At 41.9% G+C, this 14189-nt stretch overlaps 1 protein-coding gene across 1 annotated transcript in view; it reads right to left on the reverse strand.

Annotated features, from left to right (window-relative positions):
- Positions 1–289: 289 nt before the first annotated feature.
- SPAG1 (sperm associated antigen 1) overlaps positions 290–14189 on the reverse strand; it is a 73114-nt gene continuing 59214 nt past the window's right edge. The window contains exons 18-21 of the mRNA XM_027776230.1: positions 13010–13136; positions 4593–4757; positions 1236–1607; positions 290–1137 (exon numbers count right to left, since the gene is read on the reverse strand). Coding sequence (XP_027632031.1) covers positions 1006–1137; positions 1236–1607; positions 4593–4757; positions 13010–13136 — 796 coding nt within the window. The 3' untranslated portion in view covers positions 290–1005. The remainder of the gene's footprint in view (positions 1138–1235; positions 1608–4592; positions 4758–13009; positions 13137–14189) is intronic.

Consider the following 14189-nt stretch of genomic DNA (forward strand, 5'->3'; position numbering starts at 1 on the left):
TTATTAATCTTTTGTCTACTTCTAAATAAACAAAATGCTCCCTAAAAAAGGGAATTACCTATAGACCACAGGAATAAATGACTACATACTGACTGTTTTACTGTAAGAAATACCTTTACTTTGACCCAGTGAACCAAGGAGCCTTTGATATAACAATTCTTCACCTTCTCTTTTACAAGTAAAGGAATAAATATGCTCTTGAAAGCAGAACACAAAAAAGAGGTGGAGAGACCTTTAAATGTTTGGGGAAAATATGGGGCTGACAATTCAAATATAAAGTCAGGCTTAGTTTTGCTTTAAGACAGTGGTTTTATTGCTTGCATAATAGTATACGTGGGAAAGTAGCTTTTAAAAATCTAGTAGAAAGTGGTAGAAATTTTTGGCAATTTTTGTTCTTAATTAGGCAAAGCTTTCACATTAGAAAAAATAAGTTCCTTTTATAGCTCTAAATTAATAAATACAATAATCATTTCATAATATAGATTCAGTGTTGCATTTCATTTTAATAGAATTAAATCCACAAGTAGTATAAAATGGGATTCATGTATATATTAGCAAGATATAGGTAATAATCATTATGTATATATTAGCAAGGTAAGGTAATAATCATTGCTATTACCACTAAAAAACAACTTTAAAGAAATTAATTTCTGTCTAACTTAAGAGGACTCCTTCATAGCCTAAAGAAATAAAGTGTAACTCAAATTTTTAACAGGTGAGTTATGAAAAGAAAATGTATAAATTAAAATGTATTTTTAACAAGTTCAAAATATACTTATTAAATATAAAGATGCTGGCTCTGGTACATAAGAAAATATTTACAACTAATAAAAAGCAGATTGTAGAATATACATGTTCTGTGTATAAAAATAAGTAAAATGTTTTTTAGTCCAGACCCAGGGATCTCTTCTAAGCAGGTTTTGTCCATGCAGCTGTTACGGTTCCATCCTATTAGCGTTACCAGAACACACACATGCATGGAAGAAGTCTAACAGTCATCTTGATTCAAAGCTCATACTGTCTTCTTAGGGTCTGTACATCTGCTAAAGTAAAGTGGTTGTTTGATGTGTCTGAAAGGTCATCAAATAGCTGTTCAATTTGCTGCCTTTGGCTCTCACTAATTAGTGTCAACATCATCTGAAAGAAGGGAAAAAATTATATTAGCATAGGTAACATTTTGAAGTTATTGAAACCCGAAAAACCAATCTCTATTAATAAAATACTCTGCCACTTACCTTAAACCTTTCTGCGTTACTCAGGTATAAAAGATGCTGATATACCAGTGAGGGATCTTTATCAATAAGATTATTTTTCAGAGACTGAATGAGGAGGAGGAATGTATCCCCTTCAAGTTTGTTACTCAAGAACATTGGCAAATCTTTGGGTGCAGTGATAGCTAAAAGGTGTGCACACGCTTCTACATCTTTCTTAGTATTGATAGCATTTATAACCTGACCAAATTCATAGGCATTAGTAGGCTTGGAGATGTGAAGTTTTTCAGAGTATTCTGGTGGCTCATGGTTTTCGTCTGTCTTCTCAGAAGCAAGGCAGTCGATGGAAACTTCCTCTGAGGTTCTTTCAGGCTCCTCTTCATTGTCTTCATTCACCTTCATGAGGAAAAAAAATTACACTGTTGACAGTGAATGACATAAACATCCCTGTTACATTTGTCAAAATGGGAAATGAAACCACAAGTGTTCCAGTCAAGTTCTAAGTGAAAAATCTGTAATTTGTAATAGATTTCAAAATTTGTATTTGCTTTAGGGTATAAGAATTAATACTCTGTAAAATTTTGGGACCAGCAGTTAGCATAATGGTTATGTTGCTGGACTCCCATGTAGTCGACCACGGTTCGAGTCCCAGACCCAGTGGCTTAAACTCATGCCAGGTGCATTTGTGTGCGTGCCCCAGATCCTGACGAGAGAACGGAGAAGGGACTGCGGCATGGCCATCCTCCCTGGGGGGTGATTTCTCGCTTTCTGTCTCTGTGTCTCTCTCAGCCTGGCGAGCACACGTGCCCTATAGCAAAAACCTCTCCAAAAAAAAAAAATTCTGTAAAATTTTAATATGATAAAATTTCATTTTTATAACTTTATGTGAATAACAGTGTTGACAAAGAGCTTTGACAATGTTTATCTCTTATTTTTATTAGAAGTGAACTTTTTCAATTCTTTTACAAGTTTTTTTTCTTTCTTCCTTTAAAGGGGAAAAAACTCCCTAGCTTCTCATTTATTAGCCTCTCAGTAGAAATATAAGACCATAAAATGGAACATTAGCATTCATGAATGAATGGCCTGACATTATTCAAAAATGGCAAAGCAGAATATTTGAGTTATCTGAGGCAATAAAGGCCCTGAGGTAGTCCAAGATCTCTGATGAGGCCTCTTACTTTGAAGTGCTAAAAACATCTGAGTCAATCCAGAAAATCTCCATGGAGTGTGGCCTGCAGGGCTTCCTGAATGTGAATCAGTCCTGTCGGGATTTTCCAAGTCTACCCCGAAGGAAAAGTTCCACAGCCATCCACTCCCAGTGCATTCTGGAGTGGAAGCAGCTCAAATCATAGGCCAGATGGAGGGTGGGAAGAACAAAAAGGAAGGAAGCAAAGAAGGAAGAACGGTAATGCACAGACTCCCAGTACCATCATGGACCCCTGCTGAGAAATATAATGGCTAATTATCAGTGCAAAGAAGTTTTATCCTTCTAACTGGTTGAAATAATCATCAGAATAAAAACAAAAAATGCTCATAGAATTCATAGAAATATGACCTCAGCATCCAATATAACATCCCCAAAGAGTACTTTCAAAGATAAAAACAGGCCCAGCCATGGTGGCATAAGCAGCAGGTTGCTGCTGTGTGATGTGTGGAGTCCTGGCTTCAATTTCTAGAAGGACTATCCAGACTGGGCCCAGCAACATGTGCCTACACTCCTAGCGAATCAGGAGGCTGAGCAGGAGGAGCAGACATGACGAGATCCTGTCAAATAATGCTCGCTGGCTCTCTCATTAAAATAATGAAGACCACTGGGGCCAGCACATGGCATAGCGGTTACATCGCTGGACTCCCACATGGCTGACTTGTTCAAGTCCCGGACCCAGTGACTTCAAAATTACACAGGATGTGTGTGCATGCATGTGCCCAAGATCCTGAGAGGAGAATGGAAGAGAAGGGACTGTGGTGTGGCCATCCTCCAGGGGCGGTGTGTGTGTGTTTGTGTGTGTGTGTGATTTCTCACTTTCCCTCTCAGTCTCTGTCTCTCTGGTGAGCACATGTGCCCTAAGGCAAAAAACTCTTAAAAAATAATAATGAAGACCATCAAAACCAGATACCTCTTCGATCTCAATTTTCCTTCTCTCCTTTTCTTTGTTGAATGATGCTGTACTCTCTCTACTGTTGAGGAATCTGGTTACCTCTTCCAGTTCCATCTTTGCTTCAACAATACTTGGGTCTAGTAGGAGAACTTTATTGAGATCTATTAAGCTTTTCTGGTAATTCTGAAAATAGGAAGACAGAAAATATTTCTCATAAAAGAAGGGGTCTAGAGATTATAACCCATAATACAGTGAACATCCACTAAAGGAAGAGCCAGAGACTCTGGAGTGACAAAACTCAAATTCATTTTTTTATCACCACAACTTTCCAGTCTTGAATACATGTAGGAACTTGTATGCTGTGGAGTGTGGCCTGCAGGGCTTCCTGAATGTGAATCAGTCCTGTCGGGATTTTCCAAGTCTACCCCGAAGGAAAAGTTCCACAGCCATCCACTCCCAGTGCATTCTGGAGTGGAAGCAGCTCAAATCATAGGCCAGATGGAGGGTGGGAAGAACAAAAAGGAAGGAAGCAAAGAAGGAAGAACGGTAATGCACAGACTCCCAGTACCATCATGGACCCCTGCTGAGAAATATAATGGCTAATTATCAGTGCAAAGAAGTTTTATCCTTCTAACTGGTTGAAATAATCATCAGAATAAAAACAAAAAATGCTCATAGAATTCATAGAAATATGACCTCAGCATCCAATATAACATCCCCAAAGAGTACTTTCAAAGATAAAAACAGGCCCAGCCATGGTGGCATAAGCAGCAGGTTGCTGCTGTGTGATGTGTGGAGTCCTGGCTTCAATTTCTAGAAGGACTATCCAGACTGGGCCCAGCAACATGTGCCTACACTCCTAGCGAATCAGGAGGCTGAGCAGGAGGAGCAGACATGACGAGATCCTGTCAAATAATGCTCGCTGGCTCTCTCATTAAAATAATGAAGACCACTGGGGCCAGCACATGGCATAGCGGTTACATCGCTGGACTCCCACATGGCTGACTTGTTCAAGTCCCGGACCCAGTGACTTCAAAATTACACAGGATGTGTGTGCATGCATGTGCCCAAGATCCTGAGAGGAGAATGGAAGAGAAGGGACTGTGGTGTGGCCATCCTCCAGGGGCGGTGTGTGTGTGTTTGTGTGTGTGTGTGATTTCTCACTTTCCCTCTCAGTCTCTGTCTCTCTGGTGAGCACATGTGCCCTAAGGCAAAAAAAAAAAAAAAAAAAAAAAAAAAAAACTCTTAAAAAATAATAATGAAGACCATCAAAACCAGATACCTCTTCGATCTCAATTTTCCTTCTCTCCTTTTCTTTGTTGAATGATGCTGTACTCTCTCTACTGTTGAGGAATCTGGTTACCTCTTCCAGTTCCATCTTTGCTTCAACAATACTTGGGTCTAGTAGGAGAACTTTATTGAGATCTATTAAGCTTTTCTGGTAATTCTGAAAATAGGAAGACAGAAAATATTTCTCATAAAAGAAGGGGTCTAGAGATTATAACCCATAATACAGTGAACATCCACTAAAGGAAGAGCCAGAGACTCTGGAGTGACAAAACTCAAATTCATTTTTTTATCACCACAACTTTCCAGTCTTGAATACATGTAGGAACTTGTATGCTGAATGAGTAGAATGAACAGCCTTGAAAGAGAACCTACTAGCAGTAAAACTTAAACAAGAAAGATCCTACTTAACTTTCCTGAGCTTCAGTTTTCTCAACTTTAAGGGTAATGAAAGCTCTAGTCTAATTTTCACCAGGCTGTATCAAGGAATAAATTAATTAATACATGAGGGGTTTAAATTTATAAAGGGTTATACAAATGGTAGTTATTAATATGCTTATATAAGACCCTTCCAAGTTGTTTTACTATTCAAAATAGACTAGTGTCCACTAAGGTAACACACTGGAGATGAGGGGAAAGAAAAAGAGTTTAAGATTAGTAAGACTTGGCTACCAATCTGGCAGCAAAGACAGAAGTCACAGAATCATGGTCCACTGTGACAGGCCATGTTCTAGCACTACAGAATAGACCCATGTGGTGATTAAACCAAATTCCAAGGAGGCAAAGAACTGCAATGACATGTAATCTCTCGAAGTACTCATGACACGTCAATACAGCACGCACTGGAGGCTGAGCCACAGATAAGATAAGCTAGTGGGTAGGTCGGTTGTGTAACATTCCCTGGTTGGGTGCGGGGGTGGTGAGGGGGAGGAGGTTGCTAGCTACAATGCTACACCCCTTCTCCCTATCCTCAGTAATACACCAGAGCAAGAGTGAAATATTGAAGCAACAAGTTGGGGACTGAAAGTGTCCTAATCCTACATGTGAATATATGAACTTCTCTCACATGTAGGATTGAATGCAACCCATGTAAGGCCCCTAAGCCAGATGGCCCAGGAAGGGGACCAGAAGGTGCTCATATGGGGGGTAACCATGGAGATGATTCTCACATTGGCTATGACCAGGGAGGGTATCAGGGTCATGGCAAGGACTGGGGGTGATTCTGAAGGGACCAGGGTGGTGGGGACCGGGGTGGCTTTGGCCGAGCAAGATGGACTCCAGGAGTGATCAGCAGACAGGATTGCCAGTAGAAAGAGTATTAGCCTGGCTCCTGAGGTCCTAGAACAGCTTTTCTTCCTGTACCCAGTATTATTTTATAACCTTCAACTCCTTATCACCCACTGGGGGTTTTTTGTGTCGGACCACGTAATGCCTCTGGATGCCATTAAAAACCATTGTTTAAAAAAACTAAATAAAAGGATAACCTTTAATTTATAAAAATTATGTACAAAATAAATAATGCTTACCATTCTAAGCATTTTACTCTCACAAAAGCCCTATATGTACTAGTTTTTATTGTCCTCATTTTTAAAACAAGGAAACTGAGGCATAGAAAGCAATCTTTGGCATGACCACAGCAGCAATGACAAAGGGTGGACGATAGTACAGTGAGCTGCTCAAGTGAGAGGCCTGAAAATGTAGAAATGTAGACTAGGGAGTTCTTGCACTGGAAAAGGAACTGCAACACCACAGTAAATATGGTTGTTCCCATGCACTCAAGAAAGTCTGCCTAAACAGCAATCTGTGTGGTTGGAGGAGACCTAAAAAGACAGGAAATGCATGTTGTTAACACAGAGGCAAGTGTGAAGACAAGGCAAGAAAGCAGGAAGGGCTGGGATGGCATCCCTTGAGAAAGGGTTCACTGGCCTCACAAATGGTCACTGAGCACTGTACCAGGAGCTGGTAGTACCATGGCAGAAAAGTCAGGCTTGGGTCCTGCCCTATGGAAGCCTATATGCTATGAGGAGAAATAACAAAAATAGACAGCAATGAAGTTAACAAATGAATAATTACGGGCTGTCATTAGTACAACTAAGAAAATTGAGGATTGAGATGGATACTAACCAGAGAGGAATCTTCTTTTGCTACGTCATCAGAGAAATCAAGAACCAAGCAGAATGGAGAAAAGAGCAGAGCTTATACAAAGATAAAGTATGGCTTGGCAAAAGAGAATATTCAAAGTTGCTAAAAGAGTCAATCCCATGGCTAACTGCAAGGTTCAAATCCTGAACTGGTGGCTCAAAAAGCATACTGTACATGTGTGCATGCATGTCCTAATCTGCAGAAATGGAGAAGGGATTATGTGACCACACCCTATTGGGGGTGCTTTCTCTCTCACTGTGGATCTCTGGCAAGGACACGCACCTTCTGACAAATATAAATATATTAAAAAAAAGTTACTAACAACCACATTAGACCTTAAAACAAGATAAAGTACAATCACATGTGACTGTGATAACATTTACTCGTAATAGTTATGCTTAAACTATAAATACCATAATTATAAGATTGTCTTTTGATAATTTTGGCCTTGTAGCATCCCCTACTGGCTGTAAATTCCTTAAATGTAGGCACCATGTCATGCACCTCTATACTACCAATGCTTACCTAGCACTCAGCAGTAGGAATAAATTGTAAATAAAAGCAAAGTATTCAGTTATCTTTTCTTGGGAGCTGTACATTAAGGAAAGCCCATATTTTTAAAAATTGGCACCAAAAACAAACAAAACAAAAACCATTTAAACTAGCTACAAAAAAAAGATGGGACCAGCAGTTGGCGTAATGTCTGTTTTGCTGGACTCCCATGTAGTCGACTGCGGTTCGAGTCCTGGACCCGGTGGTTTAAACTCACGTCGGGTGCGTGTGTGTGCCCAAGATTCCGAGAGGAGAATGGAGGAGAAGGGATTGCAGCATGGCCATCCTCCCTGGGGGGTGATTTCTCACTTTCTGTCTCTCTGTCTCTCTCTCTCTGGCAAGCACATGTGCCCTATATCAAAAATCTCTCTACAAAATAAAAATAAAATAAAAAATAAAAATAAAGGAAACAAGAGAGCGGAGTGTTCAACTGGGAGCTATAGGTAAGGTGCCTGCTGGGACCGTGAACCCCTGTGCTACTTCCTCATTACAGTCACACTGAGCACACGGGCCCAGGTGGGAGGGCTGACACACTTTATAAACAGCTGTAGCCTTTGAAGATCCTGAAATTAAATCCACTTGTTACAGACCTCAAACTACTGGATAAATGTATAAATCAAGATATACAGAGTCAAACCAGAAAAACAAGCTACCAATCTCACAATTAATGGGATAGGATTACTCATTTGGGATTCTCTTTCTGTGTCATTACACAATTTCTAGAATTCATTCCAAGGAAGTATGAAATGCCAGCCTCATTAGGTACATCTTCCGACCTTCAGTTAGCTAAACAGGTTCGGAGTTGGGCAGCCAGGATGAGGGAAACCTGTTCTAAGAGCTTGGTCAGATAGAAATCCCTGAGTCATGCAGAACTGCCCTCATTTGCCCTTATCCTTTGAAGTTCAAAGAGCTGAATACAATGTGAAGGAGTCTCTCTAAGTTATGGTGCCACACACCATCTAGGGAAATCTTAACATGAGGTTTATAAATGTTTGTTTTTGCTCAACAACAACAAAAGGGAGGTAGGTTATGATTGTACAGCAGCAACAGTGTCCTGGTAAGAACGCGGGCATGCCCCTCACTGCCTGAGTGGATCTGATGTAGGGGAGCCGCATCATTCCGTGCATAAAGACAGGCCTCATTTGACGCCCTCTGCAGTCTGATCGCTCCTCCCAACAAAACCTAGAATTTCCCTGTCAGTGATGGGCCTCGAACTAAAAGAACTACCTCTCTGCCACTCCTCAACCTGTCCCTTCTTTATAACCTCCATGATCACACTGCACCACTCAATCACCCTAGCCAGAAACCTGGGAGGTGTCCCCTCCAGTCCTCCCCCAGTTCACTACAGTCCCACAAACAACCTTAAGTTACCCCTTAAGGCTGAATTGTGACTACCCAAAAAATAATGCTAAAGTTCTAACTCATAGTACCTCAGAATATGACTGTATTTGGAGATGGCTCTTTAAAAAGGTAAGCAAGTCAAAATTCATGTGTGGATGCTAATCCAGTATGACTACTGTCCTTAAAAGAAGAGGCAACTTGAACACAGACACACACACAGAGGAAAGAACAGTTGAAGACCAGAGAGAAGATGGTCCTCTACCGAGAGGCCTCAGGAGAAACCAACCCTGCTGACACCTTGACCTCAGACTTTGAGCCTCCAGAGCTGAGAGAACAAATGTCTGCTGTTTAAGCAACGCAGTCTGTGGTCTGCGGTACTGTTACAGCAACCTACAAACTAACATGTCTTCCCTCTTCTCTCTGCCATATCTTCCTTCAGGCATCTGCTTCTCATTCTGATGGCCTCTCACGTACCTTCCTGCTCTATGCTGCACCCTTTCTGAACCATCTTCCATGTTGTCCTCTAATCTAATCCATCATGCCACCATTTATCCACCCCCTTCGGGGCTTCCATCACCTTCAGGGTCAAGTCTAGCCACCTCAGCATGGCCTACCAGGTCCTTCAAACTTACAATACTCCTTAGAGAATAAATCCTAAGTTTTGAGCTGGAAGAAATAATAGAAATTATCTAGTTCTTCATCATAGTTAGGGATGAGATCTGAGTATCTGACTCTCCATCTCCATTCCCACCTGCACCTGGCCTGCAACTATACAGTTTGTGAACAAGTTATTAAAAAAGTGTGCACAAGAATGTCATAGTAGCTTTACTTTTTTTTTTTTTTTTGAGAGGTTTTTGCTATAGGACACATGCGCTCGCCAGACGGATGGAGACAGAGAGACAGAAAACGAGAAATCACCCCCCAGGGGGGATGGCCACGCTGCAATCCCTTCTCCTCCGTTCTCCTGTCGGGATCTTAGGCACGCACGCACATGTGCCTGGCGTGAGTCCGGGTCCAGGATGCGAACCACGGTAGACTACATGGGAGTCCAGCGACATAGCCATTACGCTAACTGCTGGTCCCTATAGTAGTTTTTTGTATGCTTACTATGTTTTCCTTTGTATCTATTTTCCATTCAGGTAAAATTCTTCAGAACCCCTCTTTTCATCAGAGAAGCGTGCAGATTGTCTTTGGTCATGCTCTCTGATGACATGTCCTGGTCAGTTCAAGTACCAGCTCATGATTCCCATTTTCTTGGCAGTAGTTTCAATTTTGGCTTTCATACACCAGTCATATTTCCAAAATAAATTTGGGGAACAATTTAAGGGTTGCTGTTGTGTGCTGCCAAATAAGGACATTAAAAAACCTTACCACTTTGTATGCTCTCGTAACATATTAGCACCAAAACTATAAAGGAAAATGAACTCCAGAATTTAATAAAAGGCATAAATCGAGCCTTATGGAAAAGTAAATGTATTGCCTCTGTTTTCTCCTGTTGATGTAGATTTGTGAAAATTCTGCCTCGGGCAGCCTGGCATCAGCTGTAGACCAACCCTGGTTGAGGTACCTACCTCTCCTTGTCTGCCCCTCCCTACCCCACACCTTTCCTGCACAATCTCTTTCTTGGAGTTGTTCTCTCGGTTGGAGAGATGTGACCCCTTGCAATCCAGTATGGGCAATTGTTTGAAAAGGTACCTGGAACTTGTTTTAATTAGGTATAGTAAGACACAGATATGGAAATAACTGTTATGAAAGAAGAAGCTTATACTCATAGAGCCCTCGAAACAGAGGCAAGACATACAGGGCCCAGGGTGAGGCCCTGGGGTTGGTCAGGAGGAAAAGGGAATGAGTAAAAATGTGAGCAAGGACCTTTCTTGTGGGTTCCAGGAACACATAGGAGAGGCAGGATAAACAAGTTTAGGTTGGCTAATTTGGATAATTTTGGTGAATCCAGGAGCATAGAGGATGTCCCTCCTTGTCTGGTACCTTGATTAGGGCAAATGGACAGTGGCTGTGAGTTTAAAGGCAAAAACTAACTACCTCCCCTACCCCCACAAAATAAAGCTTCATAAAGAAGGAAGATGGGGTATGGGTCCTCTGTTTGGTTGTTTTGAATATGAAAGGCATGCTCAGGGCCACCCTGTGGTGTGCTGGTTAAGATGGCTGGATCCTACGTGTCCAATTGCTTGGTTTGTGTCCAGGACCCAGTGGCTTGAGAAGTGTGCCTTGTGCATGTACATGTCCAAAATCCCGAAAGGAGGAGATGGAGAAGGAATTGTGGCGTGACCATGCTCCATGGTGGGGTGCTTTCTTACTTTTCCTCTCTGTCTCTCTCCCTTTGTTGGTACATGTGCATGCATGCCCCAAATCCCGAGGGATTATGGCATGACCATCCTCCATGGTGGGTGGGTGTGCTTTCTCACTGTCTGTCTCTCCCAATCTATTCCCAGCAAGCATGCATGCCCTACAGCAAATTTAAAACAAAACTAAACTAAACAAGGTCATGATTAATATGGCAGTACTAGCTGGCAATAGTAGACATAAAATTAATACAAGATTATGGCTTAGGTGTCTGTGGTTTAAGTTTTCCAAACTATTGAGAACATTCACATCGTCATTAATTTTTTTAGTTGGAATGCTGTGTCTGCAGCTGCTGGACAAATTATTGCCTTTTATTATTCTTTTTAGAAATTTTTGCTATAGGTAGGTACATGCACTGGCCGGAGAGAGAGAGAGACAGAGAAACAGAAAGTGAGAAATCACCCCCCAGGGGAGATGGCCACACTGCAGTCTCTTCTCCATTCTTCTCTTGAGATCTTGGGCACGCATATGCACATGCCTGGGATGAGGTTAAGCTGCTGGGTCCAGGACTCAAATCGTAGTGTACTATGTGGGAGTCCAGCAACATAACCATTATACCATCTGCTGGTCCTGCCTTTTTAAATCTGTAAACCTGTAATCTTTTCAGAACTTGCTGTATGTTCAGAGTTATAGCCAGCCACATCACTAAAACCAATAGACCTTTTTTTTAGAGATTTTCACTGTAGGGTGCGTGCGCTCGCCAGACAGACAAAGAGAGACATAGAGACAGAAAGCGAGAAATCACCCCCCAGGGGGGATGGTCACGCCGCAATCCCTTCTCCTCCATTCTCCTCTCGGGATCTTGGGCACACACGCACACGCGCCCGGCGTGAGTTTTAAGCCACCGGGTCCGGGACACGAACTGCGGTTGACTACGTGGGAGTCCAGTGACATAGCCATTACGCTAACTGCTGGTTCCCCCTATAGTAGCTTTAATCTTAACAGCCTCTAAAACTGGAAACAACCTAAGTGTCATCAACTGTGGACTATATGGACAGGTTGTGGCATTTTCATATAACTCACTGATAAAAGAACAATTAATGACACACAATATGCATGAATCTCAGGTTATGCTGAGTGAAAGAAGCCGAAGAGAAGATCCATACGGTTATACTTATGGTAACGTCAAAAAGAAGCCAAACTAATCCATAGTAACAGATATTAGATGAATGGTTGCCTGGGTTTAGGGGTGGAAAGAGGGAGATTGATTGCAAAGGGGCACAGGGAACTTTCTAGGGAGATGGGAATGTTATCTTAATTAGGATGGTCGCTATAGGGGGATATACATTTGTCAAAAATCAATGACCTGCACACTTACAATGTGTGAATTTCATTTGTCTTAGACTTTAATTTTAAAAACCATACTAGGAAATGCCATTTCCAGTATGTTCTGGTTTTCCCTTGTGATGTTATTTTCTATGTGAGCATTTATTCATCAAGATTTCTATGCAGAATAATCTGCATAAAGAAAAATGTTAACGACACAATACCCTCCTTCTTCTACACTAATGGTGTGGTTTTCTTAGAGAAGAATGCCATTGTACAGTCCCATGCTCACCATTGGCTGGCATAAAGCCCAGATCACTATAAGCATCCAACTCTGATAGGTTTCTATCAACCTCCACCGGGTGACCTCTTCCATTCTGATGCCTTCCCTCACCCCACCTCCAACCCCAATCCTCACTGAAGGACCAGTGGCACTGTTGGTGGCTTTCAGTAATTCACTAATAAATCTTCCTTGTTCCTTAAGGTTCTTTACACTTACAGTACTCCTTAGGAAATTAGAGAAATCATAAGTTTTGAGCTGGAAGAAATAATAGAAATTATCTAGTTCTGCATTATAGTTAGGGATGAGATATGAAGTCTATTCTAATATTTTAGAATTCATTAATTTAGTACTAAGATTCAATCCCAGGATAATCTCACTGCCATCCCATGATCCTGAGATTTATGTTCATGAAAACTACTCGATCTGTTCAGAACTGAAATATATACATTAAATGAAGACTTCCTCACCTTGAGCCCTTTATGAGCGAGAGCTCGTCTGTAGCATGCTTTCACGTTCCCGTCATCTATCAGGAGGGCTTGATCACAGTCCTGCTTTGCCTCTTCAAACTGGCACAGCTTCAAGTAACACAGAGCTCTGACAAATGCAAGGGAACTCAGTATGATGGGAGGATAGCAAATCTGTAACTGTGTACAGCCAATAAAAATCAAAAAAAAAGATCCATGTTTGTCCATCACAGCTGTTTCAAATGAAATTTAACGTGACTCCAATTTGACACACACTTGCAGGGCATGAGATTATGACACTGGGTAAACAACTAAACACAGTGCCGTCCGTGCCTTCAAGGAAGATGAGGTCTAGAGTAGACACAATTCATACCAGCAAACGCTGGGCCGGCTGGGTGGCACAGCGGTAAGAGGCAGTTTGGGTAATGCTGGCTCCATATGAGAGGTCACAGGTTCATTTCCCTGGGCCCACCTGTATACAAGGTCCAGGGAGGGCTCATGGCACGAGGCCCTGTTTGGGATGGTTGCCTTTCTCTCATCTCTCATTCTCATGAAAGAAAAACACTGAAGAAGCAAACACATCTTTACAAGGTGCTTTAGGAGCACAGAGCTGAGAACCACATCAGATCTGATGGATTGAGGCTAGGGGTGCAGCAGCCAGGGAAGACTCTGCAGAGTAACACTTATGTTGGAACCCAGAGTACAAAGTGAGAGTTATCAAACACAAAGGGCCTGGGTTGAGAGAGTTAAGATGGAAAGGGGAAGAGTAGAGGCTGAGGGCACAGCATATGCTCAGATTCATAGTGGGAGAGAACATGGCACTTGGTCGAAGTTCCATATGGCTGAGGTGCAGGGATGAGGCTGCAGGAGTGGGCAGGCCAAACCCAAAGAGCACTGTAAATCATGGCAAGGAAGGTGAGCTTCATCCAGAGCATGAGAAGTTGGCTGAAGTGTCGGGACTAGCTTGGCATGAACATGGTTTTTTGAGTGGGGGAGGCTGTGGATTAGAAATAGACGTGATAACAAAACATATAAAGACACACAAGTATAGAAAAGTGAGGATTGGGTGGGCACAACTTTGTAGAAGAGATACCAGAGTAGAAGAGATACAAGAGGAAAAGAAATACCAGAGGAAAAGAAATACCAGAGTAGAAGAGATACCAGAGAAAGAAAAGAAATACCA

The sequence above is a fragment of the Tupaia chinensis genome, unplaced genomic scaffold, assembly GCF_000334495.1.
Source record: "Tupaia chinensis unplaced genomic scaffold, TupChi_1.0 Scaffold000646_1, whole genome shotgun sequence".
NCBI classification, from domain to species: domain Eukaryota; kingdom Metazoa; phylum Chordata; class Mammalia; order Scandentia; family Tupaiidae; genus Tupaia; species Tupaia belangeri.